We start from the raw sequence: 20,610 nt of genomic DNA, 5'->3' as shown, positions 1-20,610 counted from the left end.
AAAGAACTCTTTGGCAGGATCTAGTATAATGAGCACACGGAACTACACGGTACAATATGCGCGGTGCACCAACTTCAGCCTCACATGTGACTGAGGCAGCTACACGGTTAGAAAGGTAAATAAGTAGTGTCACCTATTATTTGTTGTACCGAATCGGTTATGATGGACACCACGGAGGTAGACACACAGATGGGTTTTGAATCCGAAGAGGACGACAGTGACATGTCTGATGAAGAGGTGAGGTGTTTCTATCTAGGCAACGTTAACGTTAGCTACATGTAAGTTAGCTAGCTAACGCTAAACTGGCATGTGTGATCACTCATTATCATGAATGTAAGGTTGTATTCGGTTTGTTTGTGTGTACAAGAAATTGTAAAAGGATTTGGTCATTAATTTGTTTGTGTACTGTTCGAACTATTATTCTCTTAGATGAATAAATGACTCCTTGAATGTTCTAATTTCATTCTGCTCTTAGCATTAACGTTACTAACAGAGATTATAACTAGTGTGGAAACGTGTTCATAGCTTTGTGTAACAGTATATTTAATTATGTCTAAAGTTACAAGAGGCATTCGCAAAAGGATTGCTGAAACCTGGTCTAAACATCCCTGTAGAAGAAGCGAAGAAATTTACCAACAATGTGGTGAGGAACATTATTATTATTATTATTATTTCACAGACTCGACGTTTTACTCTGCATCATTCACAACACAACATAATATTGTACGCTGATTCGATCATGAAATGGAAGGCCTTGATTTGTCAAAGAAACCACGATGTGAGTTGTATGACACTCTGCTCCTATTGACTCATTCTTTGCAGGAGGGTATGAAACAGTGTCTGTCTGACTTCTGCAAGAGTCTTCCATGGGCTGAGAGACTAGATCTGAGCAATATGCCAGCCGCTGACATAGTTGCCCAAGCTGAAGGCAGACAGTTGGCTGCTGAAAGTGGAGCAATAAATGCTGAAGATGATTTCCAGAGGGAAATGTTTTTGTGAGTATGAGATACTGGGAAGCCTGCATCATAACACCAGTTCTCTTTTTTTCCTGCAATGAAACAAAATAGATATTTATGTGATTTAAGGTCTGAGATGTCCATTGTAAACTAATTAACTGGAGGTGTCATTACGAAAGTATATCCATATTTCAAAGCAAAAATCAGTTGATTTGTTAAACTTCTCTCACAGCTATCGTCAAGCCCAGGCAACAGTTTTAGAAGCCTTGCCAAAACTACGGAAGCTGAATATACCAACCAGACGTCCAGAGGACTATTTTGCAGAGATGTCCAAAACAGATCAACATATGCAGAAGGTTTGTCCTCGTATTGTGGTTACCTACCAGTGAACACAAATCGACTTTTCTGTCTTAAAGGTGCTCTAAGCAATGTTGGGTAACGTCACTTCTGTTGACTTTCAAACAAAACAGAGCGCTAGCTCGCTACTCCTTCTCCCCCCCCCCCCCCCCCCCCCCCCCCATGCGATTGAAACTCTCCTAAATGTGCAGTTCATCTCTGATTGGCTGGAACAGTTTGTTATGATTTTATGGTGCAGACTGGACCAAGTTGTTTTTGTTGCCGTTTTTGGAGCCTGGGTTGTCCAGAGACCGCATTTTTTACACTGTATTCAGGGCACAGGCAGCTAGCGTATGATGAGGTGATGTTTGCCTTTGACAAAAAAATAGTTTAGCTTAGAAACCGTGTAACATCACTTAAAGCACCTTTAGTTATTGCATTCCTGTACAACTGCAATTACCTTTGTCATCCTTTAGTATTTGTGCAGGTACATATTCATTGTACATCACTGTACATTTGATACTGCATACCTGGTGGATACTACATACATACAAACATAACATAGTCAAAGTGGTTTCACAGCGGCATCTATAATTTGACACGTATCTACTACTACACACTTGTCCTGGATTTACTACAAGATGTCTCTGTTATTGTTTGCCACAGATCAGGAAAAAGCTGCTCATCAAGCAGACGGCAATGGAAAAATCTGAGAAAGCCAAGAAACTGAGAGAGCTGAGAAAGTATGGTAAAAAGGTGAGTCCTGCTTTTATCAGGTGTGACCGAACCCTAGACATGGTCCATGTTTTTTGTACCTTTATGCTGGTTTTGATGTCTTTGCACCAGGTTCAAGTTGAAGTCCTTCAGAAGAGACAGAAAGAGAAGAAGGCCATGATGTCTGCTGTAAAGAAATATCAAAAAGGTAGAGTAGTTTGGGATTCCAGCTAGCTTTGTGATACACAAATAACATTTTCATTACCCACATCTGTCAATTACTTTAACCATATTATTGATGCCTGTTGAACCACATCATATTTCTAACAGGTATGACGGACAAACTGGATTTCTTGGAAGGAGATCAAGACAAGAACCAGAAAGGTGCAGGACCACCTAAAGCACAGACAAATAAAAAAGGGTAAGAGCTCTCATCAGAGGTCCATGATTTTAAGGGCCTGAAATTATCACCAAATCCTTTGTAGGGTTAAGTAGTGGAATACAATTTTCCCACTGAAACTGTAACAAGTTGCTGTCATAAGGTCATAAACATAAAAGCTTGTAAACCAACAAGCTACATTGGCTCACTAGGTGATCCGTACTTTGCCATTTGATTTTTCAGAATGGATAAATTTAGTCAAATACAGAGTGCTAGAAGCGATGTTTTATGTGATGTTTTTTTTTTTTTTTTTTTAAGTACAGTATTTGGGAAAATGATTACAAAAAAGTCAAAACATTCTCTGTACATGCTTAGACCCAATGCAAAGAGGAAGTTCAAGGACCGCAAGTTTGGATTTGGGGGCAAGAAAAAGGGCACCAAATGGAACACCAAAGAAAGTCACAACGACATGTCTGGATTCCGTGCCAAGATGGCACATGGGAAGGGAGGAAAAGGTGGGAAGTCATTTGGAAAAGGTGGAAAGAAGGGCAATGTAAGTATACTTTGGATGGATCTACGCTCTTCTCCTTAGCGGTCAGCATTCATTTGTTTTATTATACGGCTCTTCACAATGCTAGTAGAACGCTCCATTTGAGTTTCCCAAAGTTTTTTTACGGACAAATATATTCATGCAGAGGTAGACAAGGTACACAATTCCTTTACTCAAATGACTTAAGTATAGATACACCTTGTCAAATATTACTCTAATACAAGTTAAAGATGCTAAATCAGATTTTTACAGACGTTGTAGTACAGAAGTATGTGCTTTTGAAAATTTTAAGTATTCAGAAGTACAAGTATTTTTCCTTTTGTATTGTAATGTAATGTTTATTTGGTCATTAATAGGGTATACAGTTAAGAACAAAATTATTCATACCCCTGGCAAATATTGATTTGTTCTGACTGAAAATAACACTGCCACATGCCAAAAGGTTGTAAGACAATGTGGTAGAATATTATAATTAATAAAAATGTAAAAAAAGATAAAAACGATTATTTTTTTGATTCCATGTTTTTACCACAATGTCTTACAACCTTTTGGCATGTGGTAGTGTCATTCTCAGTCAGAACAAACATATTGGTCAAGAGAAAATCAACATTACATCAATATTTGCTAGGGGTATGAATAATTTTGTTCTTACCTGTACATCCGTTGGTCGGTCATAGGACTTGAACAGACCTATAGTTCTTTACATCCAAAAAAGAACATTTGACCTATTTGCATTACTTTGCAACTGTTCCAATAGATTGAAATAATACACTTTAAATCATTGCTAATTCTCTATTCACAAATCTATAACATGTTTAATACAAAATCAGATAACTTTATTATGAGTAGATTATTTATTGTTTAATGATATAGGCTAGCTATGTGGTGAATATCAGGTGATTGTCTAATTTCAATCCAACTTCACAATGAGGATAGCCTGTTTAACATCACACCACTGCTCATCTCAATTGCTAACAAGTTCTGTAGCCTTGTACTTATCTGTTTCTCTTGGTTTTCTTAGAAGCGGCCAGGCAAGGAAACAAGGAGGAAAATGAAAAACAAAAAATGAGGCCTCATAGTATTCATCAAAAGATGTGGAAGAGACGTGGACTTGCCTTTTGCGGCCTCTAACACATGGAAATGGACTTAAGCCTGGCCAATTGTGCAGAATTCCTACGGATGTGTTTTCTCCCACTGACTCGGTTATCTGATCTTGGGCTCACACCGGATGGTTAAAGCCTGCCCATTTTATTTTATTTTTTGTCTTCTTTCAAGTGTAAGACCTCATTGTAAATGGAAAGTATTTTTGTGAAGGCATGTTCTTTTATATTTGTGTGAAAAGAAGGGTGCAGGAAATCTTTGAAAATTGCATCAAGGATGTGGACTTTCACACATTTCATTTTGTGGCAGGCCTGCCAATGAAGAGAAATTGTGGCATATGAAATAAGCACCCTCTCTTAGGCTGTAACAGTATCTTAAATGTTCAGTAATCAGTGATGCCTTGGAATGTTTTAATAACTTATGTACATTTCTGGGTAAATACTATGTTACATCTTAATGGTCATTCCTTGACTGATTTTGTTGTGCTACATTCATGCCATACTGTGCTGGTTAGCAGTACATTCACTCCTTCACTTGGTTCTGGTTAAACAAGGCTTAATTAACGGTTAATTACGGTTACTTGTCCTCCCATTGCAATAATTGCCTTATCCACCCAGGGGCACTGTTTCCATGGTGTGCCGTTTACAACATTTATTTGTGGAAGTGTAGTGACTTTATGTGAAGAGAGAGTGGGTTGGGTAACATTTTCAAGACCACAATGCTTAAAAATGGGGAGAAGGTGCAGTTTAAGCAACAGTGCTTAAATTCAGTGATAAAACACATTTTGTATTGCATCATACATTTGAGAACGTCAGATATGAAAAGAAAAAATTAAACCATGCCCTTTTCAGCATGCATGTCAAGTGTTTTAGAGTAATCTTTACATCTCAAATGCCTCTTGGCTACAAGTTTTAAAAGTTTTTCTATAATCTTCTTTCATTAATTAAAACCACATAATTTTCAGTGTCCCGCCGGCGGGACGGTTAACCCCACCCCCCCAAACATTCTAAATCAATTGTATGCACCATATTGCTATGTAGCATAGTAATGTTATACACCATTTCAAAGCTTTGACTCTTGGGAATCCAAAAATGACAACTTTTTTCATGTACAATCTGTATAGTGCTTTACATTCTCAGATTAATTTAGCTATGTCAATTACATTTGATCCAAAATGCCCCCCTCTTCCGCTTTTGGTGTAGTGTAGCTGCAGCACAATAAGTAGATGCAACATATTGGGTACTGAAATATTCACAAGAATCCATAGAAATTGAATCTTCATGTTGTGTTATCCAACATTAGTTGTACAGATGTAGTCTATCTTATACACACTCATTGAACCAGCAAAGTAAATGCAAAAATAGAGACTTTTTTTGTAATTATTCCATATTTTGTGGTCAGTCTATATCAGAACACCTGACATACAATCTAAATAGTCCACCTCCACCTATATAGTTACCTTTCATTTGAGACCAGGATTATGCTTCTACACAAAGGGGATCATGTGCAGTAAGCATTTGATTGTCAGTATGCATTTTGGATAACAAAAAGTCCTATGGGGAGTTTCCATAGGCATTTTACAAAACGCATGGGCATACCTTGGCAAATAATAGTCTAAAGCACTCATATTTTCATTCTATATTGATCTACTTTTGCACACAGCTTCACAAGACCTGGTGCTAGGGCTCAGTTGTGTTTCTAAGGGATATCAAGTGACCTAGAGGGCTGAAATGTGGTCAGTTTAGAGATGCTTGTAATCCGGCAGAAAGAAAAAACTATATTCTAGCCTCTGTAGCTCTTTGTCAGTACATCACACAGTTATTTTGACAGTTTCCTACGAAAACTACAGGTTCTCAGCTTTCTATAGAGGTCCAGCATTTGATGGTTGCCAAAGTGTTGGGAACAATGCCGTTGTAAATAGGCACAGTGCAATTTCAGGCAAAAACTTTTATTGAGATCAATGTTAAGAATTCTCTCTCTGCAAACATGTGATTCAAATTCATTCAATAATTTTCAGATTGCAAAGTTTTCATAGCTATACTTAAATTGTTAAAAGTGATTTAACTGATTCAAGTTAAGTACTGTAATGTAGAGAGTTCACGCTGTCAGGAAATCCTAAATCCTCTGTGTCATGCGGTGTCCTGGGAAGAATCATCCACTGATACGATGTCAGAGCCCTGGCTGTCCTGCAGTTTTTCAGCTGCACAGAAGACAAACAAATCACTTTCTATTTTGTATGTGCAGTACAGACCTCGAAACAATTTAGAGTGGCCTCAAAGAACAGCTTCTGAATGGATTTGGCCTCTTAAGTACTATGGTTTAGCCTTATGAAACTCACATTTAAAACCTAGCTAAGACACCTGACCACCCACCTGAATCAAGGTGGGCCCTTGACATTAACCTCCCTCCTCCAGACTCCCTGTGTTGAGGGAAATACAGATGGTGTCTCATGGGAACCTCCTCCAGCAACCCCGGACACGACATTGAGTAAGGAGTGAATACTGGCATGCAACCATCCTACAGATGAAACACAGACAAGTAGACATATTGTAGACATATATACAGTATATTGTAGTATACAGTATTTAAACCAAACACCAGACAACGAGCCCCCCTTGCCCTTATCATGTTTAAAGACTATGCACCCCCCCCCCCCCCACACACACACACACACACACGCAAAACGTAAAATCAATTACCAAATAAATTGCTTCATACTTACAAATGACTAAAACTGAAAACTTGCCTGAGGTGAGACGGGATCTGATGCATAAGCCAAGCCAGACTGAGGGTGACGAAAGGTGAATGGGTCCTTGAATGGCACCTGTGGCTGTAGGTTGACTAAAATGGCAGGACATGCGTATCCGTTTGGGTAAGAATATACATGTAGGGGTACGGTCATCCTTTCGCCCATGTAGACATTTCTTTGGACCCTCTCTGCCACCATTTCACCGGAGTCTAGAAGAGTAAATGTGCACATGAGGGGGTCTTCACCAGATTGGTTATTTAATTGAATTCCCCACTGAAATTAACAACAAATTTATATAACATGCACAATCATATTTGGTAACTTTATGTATCCTCTTCAATCCAGGGCGGGAATGTTAGTTTGTTTTATTTGTTAGTATCTGCATAGTCATGCAACTGCAAGGTTTGTAACAGTCACGTTGCTCAAAACCGATTGCCCTGAGGTGCACATCTGGATCAACAAAGTATTCGCAGGCTCACATTATTATGACCGCCACGCAGCGAAGCGGCGGTCATATAGGTTTAGTCAGATTTTTTTTTTTTTTTTTTTTTTTTCTTTTTCGCATGCCCAAATTTCCGTCAATGATTCCCGGGACACTGAAAGACCGGGGTACACGAAACTTGGTGGACATGTAACCCCACATGGATAGCATGGAACCATCGTTTTTCGTTTTGATCTGTAGCCCCCCCGCTGAATTGGACCCCCCGAAAGGAGGGTAGGGCAGACACAGTTTTCTGTGAATATCTCGAAAACCGTAGGGTTTAGGAGGACCATTTTTTTTTTGTATGTTGATCTCAAGGGGCCATGTCAACCCATTCCATAACCACTCATTTCATGTATAGCGCCACCTAGTTAAACACAAAAAAGTAAAAATGAGGTGGTGTAATTGAAGGTATCTGTGACCTAACATAGTCAAAACTGCACGAAATTGGAAGTGTAGGATCATTATGACACCCTCTGTATGCACGCCAAGTTTTGTGGAATTCCGTTCATGGGGGGCCACACAATAAATTAATTTATGTTACTATACACCAACTGGCCTGTAGGTGGCCGGAGACAGTTTTCTGTGAATATCTTGAGAACCGTAGGGCCGAGGAGGTCCACCTTTTTTTTGTATGTTGGTCTTAAGGGGGCATGTCAACCCATCCCATTACCACTTATTTCATGTATAGCGCCACCTAGTTAAAAATTAAAAAGCAAAAAATTAGGTGTTTTCATCTCAATATCTCTGGCTGACAAGGTCAAAACTGCACGAAATTAAAAGTGTAGGATCATTATGACACCCTCTGAATGCATGCCAAGTTTTGTGTACTTTCGTTCATGGGGGGCCTTACAATAAAATAATTTATGTGTACATTTAGTGACGTACACCAACAAGGATTCCTGGGACACTGAAAGACCGGGGTACACAAAACTTGGTGGGCATGTAACCCCACATGGATAGCATGGAACCATCGTTTTTCGTTTTGATCTGCAGCCCCCCCGCTGGACTGGACCCCCCGAAAGGAGGGTAGGGCAGACACAGTTCTCTGTGAATCTTTTATGGTATGTTGGTCTCAAGGGCCCACATCAACCTGGCTCATAATCACTCATTTGTGATTTGCCCCCCCCTCCCGCCCCGGTCAAAAATGAAAATGCAATATTATTCTGCTTTAATCGCCCCTATCTTCAGTTAAGATGTTCAGAACTGCACCAAATTGTATGTGTATGATTGACCTGGCATTCTCTGGGGGTCTGGGGGTATGCCAAGTTTCGTAGAATTTCATCCATGGGGGGGGCTAAAAAAATTAGGTTATGTGTACATTTAGTGACTGTACACTCATTGGCCTGTAAATGGCGGTGCACACATATAAACATGCACACACACAGGCACCCACATACTATCGGTATTAGAACGGCCGATACATAATTACAAATTCAATAGGATCAAAAGAAAGCCAAAATATTCATCATCATCATCATGGCTGCATTTTCAGTATTGGCGATAAGTAGTCGTTTGTCCACTAGATGGCGCATCGTTGCAGTGAGACGTAATCTTTTTGGAAGTTAAAAGTGGGTTGAAAAAATAATGGACACTTCCTACAAGGACTGTAATTTACCGCAGCGAACATCTAATAAGGACAGGACGATGTTCACATGAAGTGTAAGTGAGGATGAAGTGAGGATGTTTATCGGACATGCTTGGTTTTTACTGCAGGTACGTTAATCTTGTAATATCAATAAGGACCTAGGTAATGTTACCGTTAGCGTTGGTTGAGTGATGGAGGCCCATTTGATTGATTGCATTTGTAGAAAACTATAAATGCGGTTATACCAAGCAAATTGATAGCAGCACTGTTTGTATCTTTCGACTGTCATTTATTGCACGTGCTACAAAATCATTCTGTGCAATGGAAGATTTACCAACGTTACACCGGTCTGATACAGTTTTGCCTATACATGCGTGAGACTGAGACGCCTGTTTATTTTGTTTTAAGTGCGTGCAGGGTGTGAGAGGGGAATCGATGTGCTTTGATTCCAGCTTGGTAGTTGTAGTCTGTGAAATTAAAAAGCACGTGTGTGTGAAGTATACAAACAATGACACCTTCATTTCATTATGGCTGCTTTAGCAACACACCTTAAGCTACTGTGTAGTGGGTCCCATTTAGAAGTGGCTACTTCATTCGCGCTTTCCTTGACTCATGGAACTGCGTGAATGTTATTACAACTTTTCGCCACGATATGGCAGTTTAAGTCCGCTTGATACTGTAAGTCGTAAGCCATTGGTTTCCAAAGGAGATTTTATTTGTGTCGCCAGCATAGCCTATTGACAATTTATGTTGTAAATAGGCCTACCTTATAATCCTACCTGTAGCTTAGGGAAGCTAACCGCTTTCTATTAGGATCTAGTTTGTTAGTTACAGTTTTGTCATAACTCCCTAATGCATTTTTGCATTTAGAATAGCCAGAGCGTGTATATCTCAATCTGAAAATTAAACAATATCGGGTGCCTGTGGACTAGGCTGGGTGAACCCAGCCTGATCTGCCCGCTATTTATTTTTTGATTTCTTAAAAGATTGAGCTTGGTCTGATGAAAGCCAGACTAGCCATGGACCTCAGTTACACAATGCAAGGGAACATGAATCAGCCTATATTTGCACGAACAATAACGGACAAAAGCTCTTCAACTTTGGCCCGTTAAAATGTGTATGAACAGTCTAGCGACGCATTTCATCAAGGCCCATTTGGACATGTCAGTTATTTGCACCACTGGTTAGATGTAAAACAGCATTTCGTTTCAGACTACTGTTACTTAATTTGTGCATTAACAATAACGTTTCAGACTACTGTTACTTAATTTGTGCATTGACAATAAAGTATTACATGAACTAAAGATGACTAAAATCTTATGTAGAAGAAGAAATATTCACAAAAAATCCATCCATCCAAAAATGACCTTTGTTTTTGATAGCTGTTGAAAACGGCATGGAACTGACAGAGATGTTTTTGTTTATAAATACATAAAAAATAAATAAATAAATAAATAACATTATGCTGATACCTTTTGCTTTTCCCAAATACAATGTAGCCTACAGGTGTAAGTGACCTTTCATCAATCCAGTTTCAATGGATGAACTGTGATGACCTGCCCTACTTGTGATTGTTTAGAGATTTTAAAGGTTTTATAACAATGCTACATCTTCTTTGGCTATTCTACAATCTATTCACCTTTTCAGCACAAGTAGGCTACTTTCTGTGCAGCCGCACACACACACTCAGGCATGCCAAACAAGCATACACAAAAGTTTCAAGAGTGGGGGATGGAGTAAAAGATGGAGACAAATTGAAGTGTGATTTATTTTCGCGGAATGGATGTACAGGACTGAGCGGCGGTCATATTTTGTACCGCTATGCGGTACATCTAGTTAGTTAACTATGCTGGGGTGCGTTTCGTAAAAAAAAGAGTTTCTAACCGGTTAACTTAGTTGGTTGGCAACGGGACACTGCATTGCAACCAACTAAGTTGCTGAGTTAGTTAGCAACTATGGTTTTGGGAAACATGCTCCTGGCTAGAATGCTAATTTTAACCACTTACTTCTATTCATTGTGAGGACATCCGGTGCTCCACAAACCGGACCAGAAGATCGGCTTCCCCCAACTCCAACCTCAATTCCACCACCAGTAGTCTGCCTGGTGAAATGGTCATTTAAAGCATTAGGAGCTACCTCCAATTCCACGAAAGTTTTGCTGTCTTCAGTTCCTCCTGCTGGCATGCGACTGACACCGTCCGACCTGAGGCTGGCGTTCGAAGCCTCGTGTACGGTTGCATGGGGCAATGTGTGTCTATCCAGCACATCACCATTGACTGTAGCAGTGCTAGCTTGATTGGCTAAAACCGCCAAACTTTCCTTGATCGCAATCTCATCTCTTTGACTTTTCTTGAGTCGTCGCTGTGTTGCCATTATCTTCGTCCTCTCGGTTATGAGGGAGCATTTCCAGCACTTGCATGAAAAAAACTGACATTTACCTGAATGCCCTTTCAGCGGCACCACGAACCCATGATTTCTGCACCTTGCACACTTTGGGTTGCGCGGCGCTTTCTGAACACTGCTAGCGCTGTTCACTGAAACATATGCCATCATTAATGCAGATTTTTTGTAGTAGTGTTTTAAAATAATAATGAAAACACTGTTAGAATAAAAATCAGCGGTGAAAATTAAACCAGTCAGATGTCCAGATGTTGTTTCTCTAATGATACAGGTGTACCCTCCTGAGAAAGTAATGGCAGTGCATGGATGGTGAGCAGGGTGTGTGTGAGGGCAACACGTGACATGAAACACTGTATCCTTTTTGTCTGTGTGAATAGCTCTGGAGATCATTCCCACAGTCACAATATATTGATATCTGGAAAGGTTTGGACATGTCCAACACAGGGTGGAGTGGATCTGATCACATTCTGTCTTTGGAAGAGTATTTTCATATTTACAACCTAGTTTCCAAAATTGGGAAATAAAATAGTGAAGAATAGTCCAAAGACAACACATTACATTTTGAAACAAAACAGAAACATTATTGCTTTATGGGGAAAATATATCTTCATTTAAAAATTGAAACCAGCCACATGTTTCAAAGACATTGAGATGGGCATGTTTACCGCCATGTTGCATTACCTATTCTTTTAACAACAGTCTCTAAACCTGAGTAGACCAGCTGTTGGAGTTCAGGTCTTTGTAGTGTTGTTTGTTTTTTGTTTCATGAAGTCTGCACAATTAGGCCATTAGGGCCATAGGCCATCAGTTGGACTCGTCTACTGTGGTACCAATACTACGCTGTTGTACATCGTCTTCCCAAAATATTCAAGGGCTTATTAAAAAGACATCTGGGTGGCAGAATATGTTGCTCCAAAACCTGTATCATTGACCATTTCCAGTTGTGCAAGCTCCCAATACCATAGGCACTGTACCCTGATATCATGGATGCTGGCTTCTGAACTGTGTGGACTGCAAACAATTTGGATGGTCCCTCCCTTCTTTACCTTGGAGAATGCGAAGTCCATGATTCCCTAAGAATTTGGAATTTTGTGTTGGTCTGACCACAGGACAAATTTCCACTTCGGCTTGATCTATCTAAAATGAGCTCAGGCCCAGAGAAGACAGCGGCATTTCTAGATCATGTTTAAATATAATTTCTTCTTTGCATGGTATAATAGATAGATAGATAGATAGATAGATAGATACTTTATTGATCCCCAGGGAAAATTCAAGGTCTCAGTAGCATACAGACAACACACACACACATTCACTAACAGCAGAACAAGTAATTAAAAATATATAATATAAAAACACAACTAAGCAATAAGGACAGTAGAAGATAAAGAATATACTAAAATACAAATTATACTAACTAACACTTAATCTAAACCAATTCTAAAAACAGTATCCAATAATTTTAACCTATGTAGATGGGCTTGATTATGTAGCATACTGTAGATCATGAAATTAGATTTTGAGTTTTCTAGCACTGCATAACCGTTCCAGCCATTTGTTGCCCCTGTTCTATCTTAGAGACTTGATGCTTTTATCAAATTCAAAATGAGTAAACAGAGGGGAAAACAAATGCATTCTGAGAAGAGAAACCCTCCCTCTGGCATTTAATCAAAATCTGGATGCCAATAGGCTACACTAAATGTGGGTCATGATTGGATCATCAAGCAGGTCATTGATCCAAAACGTCTAGATAAACAAAAATGGTTTACTGAGCACAAAATCAAGTTTTTCCATGGTTATCTCAGTTCCCTGATCTGAACTTCCAGATGGAAAACCAGTGGGGTGATCTTAAGAAGAGAATACACAGATTGAATCTTGACAATCTGGAGAGATTTTGTAAAGAGGAATGATCTCAAATCAATTGCTTAGTATTTTCCAGCTTTATGAGATATGCTATGGAAGACTGAGAGCTATTTTATGTCCAGGCAGCCCTGCATGTCATGGAGGTCATGGTGCCATCAATCCTAATGAGGTTCCTATGGCAGCATACAGGGTTAAAAACAGCCACAAAACATCACAGACCCTTCACCACATACTTCTGATGAGATTCTTCAAAATAGTCATTCTAGTACACCCCACATTGAATGTTTATTGACCAAAAGCTCAATTTTCTTTTTATTTAACCATAGCACAATTTTAGACAAAGTACCAGTAGCATTTAGCAACTCAAGCCACAGTTAAATTACAAGATATGCTTTTTTTCCGACATGCCATTTAAATAATCTGCATGGATGAAGGTCACTTCTTTGTTTTTTAAGACTTGATCCAAGGAAATACTTATATCTGTATCTCTTCAAAAGCATGCCACCAGCAGGGATGGATTACTGCACGGGCCTACCGGGCCCAGGCCCAGAGGCCCAAGGGGTCAGGGGGCCCTGAAGCCCAAACCTTTGCATGGAATCATTGCCTCAATATCAACAGGATGTAGGCTATGAATCTGATTGAATTTAGTATTGGCCATCTTCAAAATACACCAGAATACAGGAAATCACATCAAACAAATTAAAAAATTTCTGGGGGAGGACCCCCAAACCCGTTTTAATAAAATCCACATTGCCAGTAAGTGAACTGGCAACCCATAAAAAACCTTTCCTTATTTTTATTCCGAAGGTTTTTTTTTTTGCAATAACTATTGCAGCACTTTGCAGTAAAGTATAAGTAAGTATACAGTATATACTCTTTTGATCTGGTGAGGGAAATTTGGTCTCTGCATTTATCCCAATCCGTGAATTAGTGAAACACACACAGTGAGATGAAGCACACACTAATCCCAGCGCAGTGAGCTGCCTGCATCAACAGCGGCGCTCGGGGAGCAGTGAGGGGTTAGGTGCTTTGCTCAAGGGCACTTCAGCCGTGCCTACTGGTTGGGGTTCGAACCGGCAACCCTCCGGTTACAGGTCCGAAGTGCTAACCAGTAGGCCACGGCTGCATTTAATGTATGCGTTTTGCCATTATTGTTGTTCACAATGAAATTATTGTATTGAACCAAATTCCTAATGTATTCTCACATGGTGGAATTTCCATGAATTGATTTCTGTTTCAGTATTTGAACAAACACATTGCCTGGAAATCCATTCTACTCTTTTCTGGTTATATAGCTGACACTGATTAATGTGGGGTTAACGTTACATGTTTATTCTGTCTAATTAATTGAATGTTGTGTTATTAACCAGTGGGACACATTTGTGTTTTATATTTAATTGTGAAAATGCATGTATATAGACATGGTTTTAGAGCTTGTAGAAGTTAAGTGGGAGCGGTATAAGGGTTGGTGAGCTAGACCTAGAGAGACATATCAATCAGGGAGATGGTTTGGAAGTGTGTTGGACAGTGCAGTGCACTTAGAAAGAGATGTCTGGTTGAGAAGATAGTAAAAAAGTTCAGTCAACAATCAGGAAAGTGAGCAGTAACAACAAAGGGGTTGAGGAGACTGATTTATTTGTCTTGCTATTAATTCATAATACATAGTTTGGCTGTAATGTATGATATCTCTAGTCTAATGACACATTTCAGTTGAGGTCAATTGAGACTATTACATTGGACTGAACAGCGGCTCTACAGAAGCACTGTCATAAGGGACACAACTGTACAGCAGCACTCCCGGAAACTTAATTTCATGAAGTATCTGCACTGTAAAAAAGGAAAAGTCAAGGCTGTCCAATTTATCAAACCATATGTTACAATTAAAACAGTCTAGTTTTGAATGAAAATCAAGTAAATCCAGCGTTTTTTGTTGCAGTGCATTCGTGTTGCTGTTATCTGGAGCAAGAGTGCAACCCTTTTCACATGGGTCACCTTAGAAGAACTCAAATTTATTAAACATGCTCTTAGAGAATGCATATCAATATGGTCTCAACTCCCATGAAAAAATAATCAAATACTCATGCTTGATCTAAACTGTGATCTGATAGTGGTTATTTATTGCAATTATTCGTGTTACATTTCCCTCCCTGAATGAGTGGCTGTGTTTTTGTAAGTAAATGGCCTTCAAAATAATAATAAAAAAAACAGCTACTTGACCATATAACTCATGCTGGGACAGAAATACTGGCCATAAAATCCATATAATGACCTTTGTAGAATAATATCCCAGCAGAATTTTTCAATATCTTTGCTTTTGGAAATGGAATTTTGCTGTCATTCATCTCCAAGTGCATGACTGAATTTAGAGACACTAAAATGTTTGTGATGTGCAATAAGTAAACATAATGGAGTGAAATGAGGGACACGCTGGTGCTGCTTTTTTGTTTTCGGTCCTGCTAATGCAACGGTGGAACGTCCTGTGCATGTGTAACAAGTTCTGTCTGAATTGCTTTGCTGTGGTTGGCTGTGAGAAGCCATCAGAGTGTGGGAAAGCTGGGTTCCGCTTCAGCTTTCCTCTATTAAAATGACTGATTATTCTGTCAGCTGTGGTTGTGGCCTGGATCTGAGTGACAGCATCGCTCCTTGTCCCACACCATGACATGTGACAGGTCCTACTGTTTTCTTCTAATGGATGCATGCAATGCAACAATTTTAACTCTCTATCTATCAAGTTTGCACACACACACACACACACACACACACACACACACTCTCTCTCTCTCTCTCTGAGATGGACCAGAGAGTTTACACTTCTTAAGATGTTTTCTTTTTTTCTTTACATTATTCCATTAGGCCACTTCCCTCTGTTTTAAAAGCCTACATTATTTTGATAGCCTTTATGTAGTATGTATGCCCCAAAAATAACATGTCGAATGGAATCTTGTCAAAAAGCTAGACGGTCAAGTTCCAGAAAATGCATTCTTTACACTCAGCATCTTGGCAAGCTTCACGTATGGTAGGCTACAATTTTGCATTTTTGAATTTGCATCGGTAGCCTAAATGTCTGAGGAGCGATTTTGTTCACAAATTGCAAAGCTGAGCTAAAACAGAACTCACTGCCTACAGTCATCAGCAAGATCAGTCCCATGCCTTACGTTACGCTGCCTAAACCCCGCCCTCCAAACGATGTCGCCAATGGTTCAAATTGCTAGTGAATCTGATTCAGTGAAGTACCACCGTCGCATCATTGTAGAAGGAAGCATCCGGACCTGCTTTGTCTGTGAATGAACGCCGTAGTCTGTAGTAGAGATGTGGACTGAAATCGGAAAACTACTATTTTTCCATTTGTTAGTCATGGAGCTTCACTCAACAAAAGGTAGATCCTGTTTTCAGAATTCCAAAAAAAGAGGAATTAGAAACGCAGACTGCTAATGTATTTGTCGTGTGCCTCATAGCCTAGCCTTTAATTACTACTATTGATGCCAGCGTTGTTTGTGTGCAGAATCAGTTTGCTTATATTTCTGTTTGTGTGAAAATACATTTTGCGGGAAATTGAATATTACCTACAAATGAATGATTTAATTTATCCCCAACAAGTATTGAGGTCTTATAGAAAATTGTTGAATAGCCCAAGACCGATATGGCCATTCGTGATTAAAATGGCATAATGCATGAAGACAGTTGAGTTATTGTCATAAGAACGTCCAGCCAATTGATACAATTGATTCTAGCTCACCAAGTGTGCCCAACTAATAGCTTAATTTGATCAGACATGAACATTTTAGGATCAAATTGAATTATTAATCGATTATTTTGTTTCTGTTGTATTGGTCAAATAGTGTGTTGTTGAGCCATGAATTCGTTCAGTTATATGCTGTTAGCTTTATTTTCCTGAAGGCCAGGCACTCATTTTTATGTATCAAACCTAGGAACCGAGGAGGAGTGCGAAGACGGACAGTTTCAGTGCAATAATAAGAGGTGTATACCAACTATATGGAGATGCGACGATGATGATGACTGCTCGGATAACAGTGACGAGGAGAACTGTCGTAAGTAATACTATGCAATTGATTATACACTGGTAAGATACTTTACTAGCCTGAGATATTGAGACAAACAACACGTCTCTGGTATTGTGTGGCATATGCCTCTCTCTCTTATTGTGTGACAAAATCTCACATTTCATAGCCTACTTAAAAAAAAAACATATGTTTGTTCATATGTTCAAATGGCAATCTTATAGCGCACTTTGGTGGTGTTTGTTTAACACAACAAGTGTTGTGAACCCCCAAAAAAGAGGCAGTAGCAGAAATATAAGGTGTTTGTAGACAGAGAGGATATTTTGAACATCTGGTTCAGTTATTATGTTTTCTTGGTTCAGTTATTATGCTTCCTTTGAGACAGTGAGATAAACAGTCAGTTTTAATAACAGGAACAGGAGAGTGGTGTGGAGCGCCATCGCTCACCTGGCTCAGAAGCCAGTGTTGCTCAATTTACCGTTGAACTCGGAAAAAGACAAACATTCCCATCACGTCCAAGTTTGTGATCATTTAGAGAAGATAGTCGCAAAATTGGAAGGATATTTGATGGTGTGTTAATAAATGTGAGGACAGATACAGGTGCAGCAGCCTGACAGGATTCCCCCTCCACCACCCCCCACTGTCTCTCTTTGCACATGGCCTACATTTATTTGGAGCAAAAACAAAGAAAAACAAAAGGAATGGAATTCATCCAGGGATGCAGTCCATCACCATGCTTCACTCTTTTGTCTCATGGTTAATTGTAGCACAAGAAGAATGCATAGCATATTCCCAGTGTATGTGCATGTCCTCTCTTTCTCTCTTTCTCTCTCTCTCTCTCTCTCTTAGATGTCTCTAGGTGTCCTATTCTCTGTCTTTTTCTCTTTCTCACAATTTCACTTTTACTCTTCCTCTGTAACAACACACACACACACACACACACACACACACACACACACACACACACACACACATTCAGTACTCATACCCAAGAAGACACAAACTGACATGTGGTAATGCCCGCAGAGGCCTTGGCTGTGCTAGTGCAGTTCGAGCACCCGACACTGAGACCAGTTGAATATGCTCCTCAGGCCATGGATAGAAAGCAGGTCATTTGGAGCATTTGTTCCGTTACATAATTTTTGTGTCGTGCGGCCTCATAGGCTTGTCGCAGTCGTCCTTTGTTGTTCGTTTCAATTTTGCTCCCACAAGCTGCTGATGGCATATCACACCTGTTTCCCTTGGAAAAAACACCCAGCTTATTCTATATTGAGTGTGGATTTACTACCAAATGAGTAGGTAATTATTCCAGTAAAATTCTCTGGTGAAAGTTTTGGGCAATATGTGTTGGTGGATGGTGGATGTAATAGCCTACAGAGTCCATTACTGTTTTAACTAATGAGGTAGTCCATGTCCATTTAACCAATGAGCTAGTCCATGTCAAAGAGTTTATTAATCAGGATTTATTTGTTCATTATTCTGTATGCTGGGGTTTCAGAGAAGGCTCTCACTGTATAACTATGTGACACAACTGATAACTCACAAAGTCAAAGGTATATTTTTACATTACATTTATGTGAAAAAGAACAGTGAACATTGAACCATTGTGCTTTTTGACTGGACAGCAGGCTCAACCAACTGTCGGCACACAAACAGATGACCCTTACATCCCTTGTGTATTTCTCGGCTGGATTTGTCGCCCCCACACAATCCTGTCTTCCCCTTCCCCCACCCCCCAAACCCCATCAGCCCTGGTTCACACCACCCCTCCCCCCTCCGCCACATTGAATTGTATGCTGCAACGTTAGAAATGGATTGTGAATAAGCCTTCCTCGTGTTATTACAAACATTTTTTTTCAAGAACCTCTCTGTGAGGAATGCATTGCATGAAGTCACTGGCTCAGTGGTCAACCCCACAGAAGTGGTCTGCAGAGTAAGAAATGTCTTGATTAATTGTGCAAGGGACAGAGGTCAGAGTCATGTTTTCTAATGAATGGGATGTACATGCTACAGCATAGAATCATTATGTGTGGAAGGGCTTCACATACAGCCAGGTTTAGTTTTGTGTGTGCACACATTTTCTTTGCAAGATGATGGTCACGTAAGATTACATATTAAATTTCATAATTTCAGTCTACAGGTAATAGATGGAAATATATATGACTAATAGGAATTTTCTCTGCATTGCTGTAATATAATTTTATATTGTTAGGGGATTTTCCATTCTGATCACACCACTACAAATTAGAATTAACAGTGTCTTTAGAGTCATGTAAAAGTGGTGTGGCTAAATGAAATGAGCCCTCATGAGGGAGATGTTTAAGGAGGTGTTGATTGTGATTCCAGTCATATTTCTGAAACTGTCTTCTCTGGTGCAGTTATTCATTGTTATGGTTGGAGAGTTGATTCAGATAAACAGAATGGTGGTGACATGTTGGTGGTAGGGGATTGTCAAAGACTGGCCAGGGTTGAGAGAGGTGACAGCTCACAAACAATTGTGTGATGGAGAGGTGGTTATTCACCATCTGAACTGAAATGTAGTATCAATGATGTTTCCAATAAAAAAAAAATCAGCAGGTAGCTCTTCAACATGTAAGAATTTCCACATATTTTCATAAGTACAGCAATGCCAAATAGATAAGTGTTGTAGAAGAAAGGAGATACAAAGACAAGATGACAATCTTTCCAGCTCAGAAATGATCAAACATTTACTCTCATATTAGATTTGTTGTGGTGAGTTCTGCAACTCTTTCAGGATAATGGGTCTCCACTTAGTGCTGACTTCCTCTCTGTTAGTTAGGAGTTGCTTTGCCATACAAGTGGGAGATATGATAATTCAAGAACAGTATCTGTCACTGGGATGTTTTTGATCGTGAACGAGGTTTTGATGCTCTGCATGGGTGTGTGTGTTTGTGTGTGTGTACGTGCGTGCGTGTGTGCCTGCATGCATGTGCCCACATATATTTATGTGTGTGTGTGTGTGTGGGAGAGTGTGTGTGTGTTTTAATGTATGTGCTCAAGGCTGCTGTGAATCCTGTTTATGTATTCAGTAATCAAAACAATGTCAGATTATTTTGTTAGTGTGCATAAGCAGGGCCACGTAGGGAGGAGATGTCTTCCATCTCCAGCTTAGAAGGCACACCACAGTGATTGTTTTTCAGTGTGTGTGTGTGTGTGTGAGTGTACATGGGTGTGTATGTTAAAATGTGTTTGGTTCTGCTTGCATCTGCACTATGTATGTGTCCATGGGTGTGTGTCCATGGGTGTGTGTTCATAGCCTCATACTGTGCAACTGTTCTTCAGTAAGCATGCATCCCTCTCTCAGCTGCATGTTCTATGGTACCTGGTCAGTTTTGGTAAAGGGTGATCTACAACCAGTGTTGCATAGCTTGTCTTGGGGGACAGATTTGAACAACGGAACGCCTAGTTCTGCTCTGTGTAACGTTGCCTCACAGGTAGGAGGAAGGCCTTTTTTTA

General features: G+C 39.7%; 3 protein-coding genes across 5 annotated transcripts in view; 2 read left to right on the top strand and 1 right to left on the bottom strand.

The window, feature by feature from the left end:
• Window positions 1-48: 48 nt before the first annotated feature.
• On the top strand, window positions 49-4,493 carry ebna1bp2 (EBNA1 binding protein 2). Its single transcript, XM_042058246.1, has 9 exons — window positions 49-237; window positions 560-643; window positions 823-995; window positions 1,189-1,312; window positions 1,959-2,048; window positions 2,139-2,214; window positions 2,337-2,427; window positions 2,761-2,938; window positions 3,957-4,493. Exons 1-9 carry the CDS (start codon window positions 160-162, stop codon window positions 4,002-4,004), a joined length of 942 nt encoding a protein of 313 aa, XP_041914180.1. The 5' UTR covers window positions 49-159; the 3' UTR covers window positions 4,005-4,493.
• Window positions 4,494-5,968: 1,475 nt separating this feature from the next.
• On the bottom strand, window positions 5,969-11,570 carry LOC121678838 (doublesex- and mab-3-related transcription factor A2-like). Its single transcript, XM_042058242.1, has 4 exons — window positions 10,861-11,570; window positions 6,783-6,994; window positions 6,409-6,553; window positions 5,969-6,236 (listed from the first exon to the last, which is right to left on the bottom strand). Exons 1-4 carry the CDS (start codon window positions 11,405-11,407, stop codon window positions 6,166-6,168), a joined length of 975 nt encoding a protein of 324 aa, XP_041914176.1. The 5' UTR covers window positions 11,408-11,570; the 3' UTR covers window positions 5,969-6,165.
• Window positions 11,571-16,376: 4,806 nt separating this feature from the next.
• The window catches only part of LOC121678351 (low-density lipoprotein receptor-related protein 8-like), a 48,094-nt gene continuing 43,860 nt past the window's right edge, over window positions 16,377-20,610 (top strand). For all 3 annotated transcript variants that reach the window (XM_042057826.1, XM_042057820.1, XM_042057834.1), the window contains exons 1-2: window positions 16,377-16,490; window positions 17,044-17,163. In XM_042057826.1, the coding sequence (XP_041913760.1) occupies window positions 16,424-16,490; window positions 17,044-17,163 (187 nt within the window). In that variant the 5' untranslated portion in view covers window positions 16,377-16,423. The remainder of the gene's footprint in view (window positions 16,491-17,043; window positions 17,164-20,610) is intronic.

The sequence above is a fragment of the Alosa sapidissima genome, chromosome 1 (assembly GCF_018492685.1).
Source record: "Alosa sapidissima isolate fAloSap1 chromosome 1, fAloSap1.pri, whole genome shotgun sequence".
NCBI classification, from domain to species: domain Eukaryota; kingdom Metazoa; phylum Chordata; class Actinopteri; order Clupeiformes; family Clupeidae; genus Alosa; species Alosa sapidissima.
The sequence above is the reverse complement of the archived record's forward strand: the minus strand, read 5'-3'. Positions and strand labels throughout refer to the sequence as shown.

Bases quoted from the DNA above. Each gene is read 5' to 3' on its own strand.
- ebna1bp2 (XM_042058246.1), top strand. From the start codon at position 160: ATGATGGACACCACGGAGGTAGACACACAGATGGGTTTTGAATCCGAA. The intron at 996-1,188 runs GTGAGTATGAGA...CTTCTCTCACAG, and splicing joins TTCCAGAGGGAAATGTTTTT to CTATCGTCAAGCCCAGGCAA. The intron at 2,428-2,760 runs GTAAGAGCTCTC...GTACATGCTTAG, and splicing joins GCACAGACAAATAAAAAAGG to ACCCAATGCAAAGAGGAAGT.
- LOC121678838 (XM_042058242.1), bottom strand. From the start codon at position 11,407: ATGATGGCATATGTTTCAGTGAACAGCGCTAGCAGTGTTCAGAAAGCG. The intron at 6,554-6,782 runs GCAAGTTTTCAG...TTTCATCTGTAG, and splicing joins CAGATCCCGTCTCACCTCAG to GATGGTTGCATGCCAGTATT. The intron at 6,237-6,408 runs GTGGGTGGTCAG...TCTTCTGTGCAG, and splicing joins AAGGGCCCACCTTGATTCAG to CTGAAAAACTGCAGGACAGC.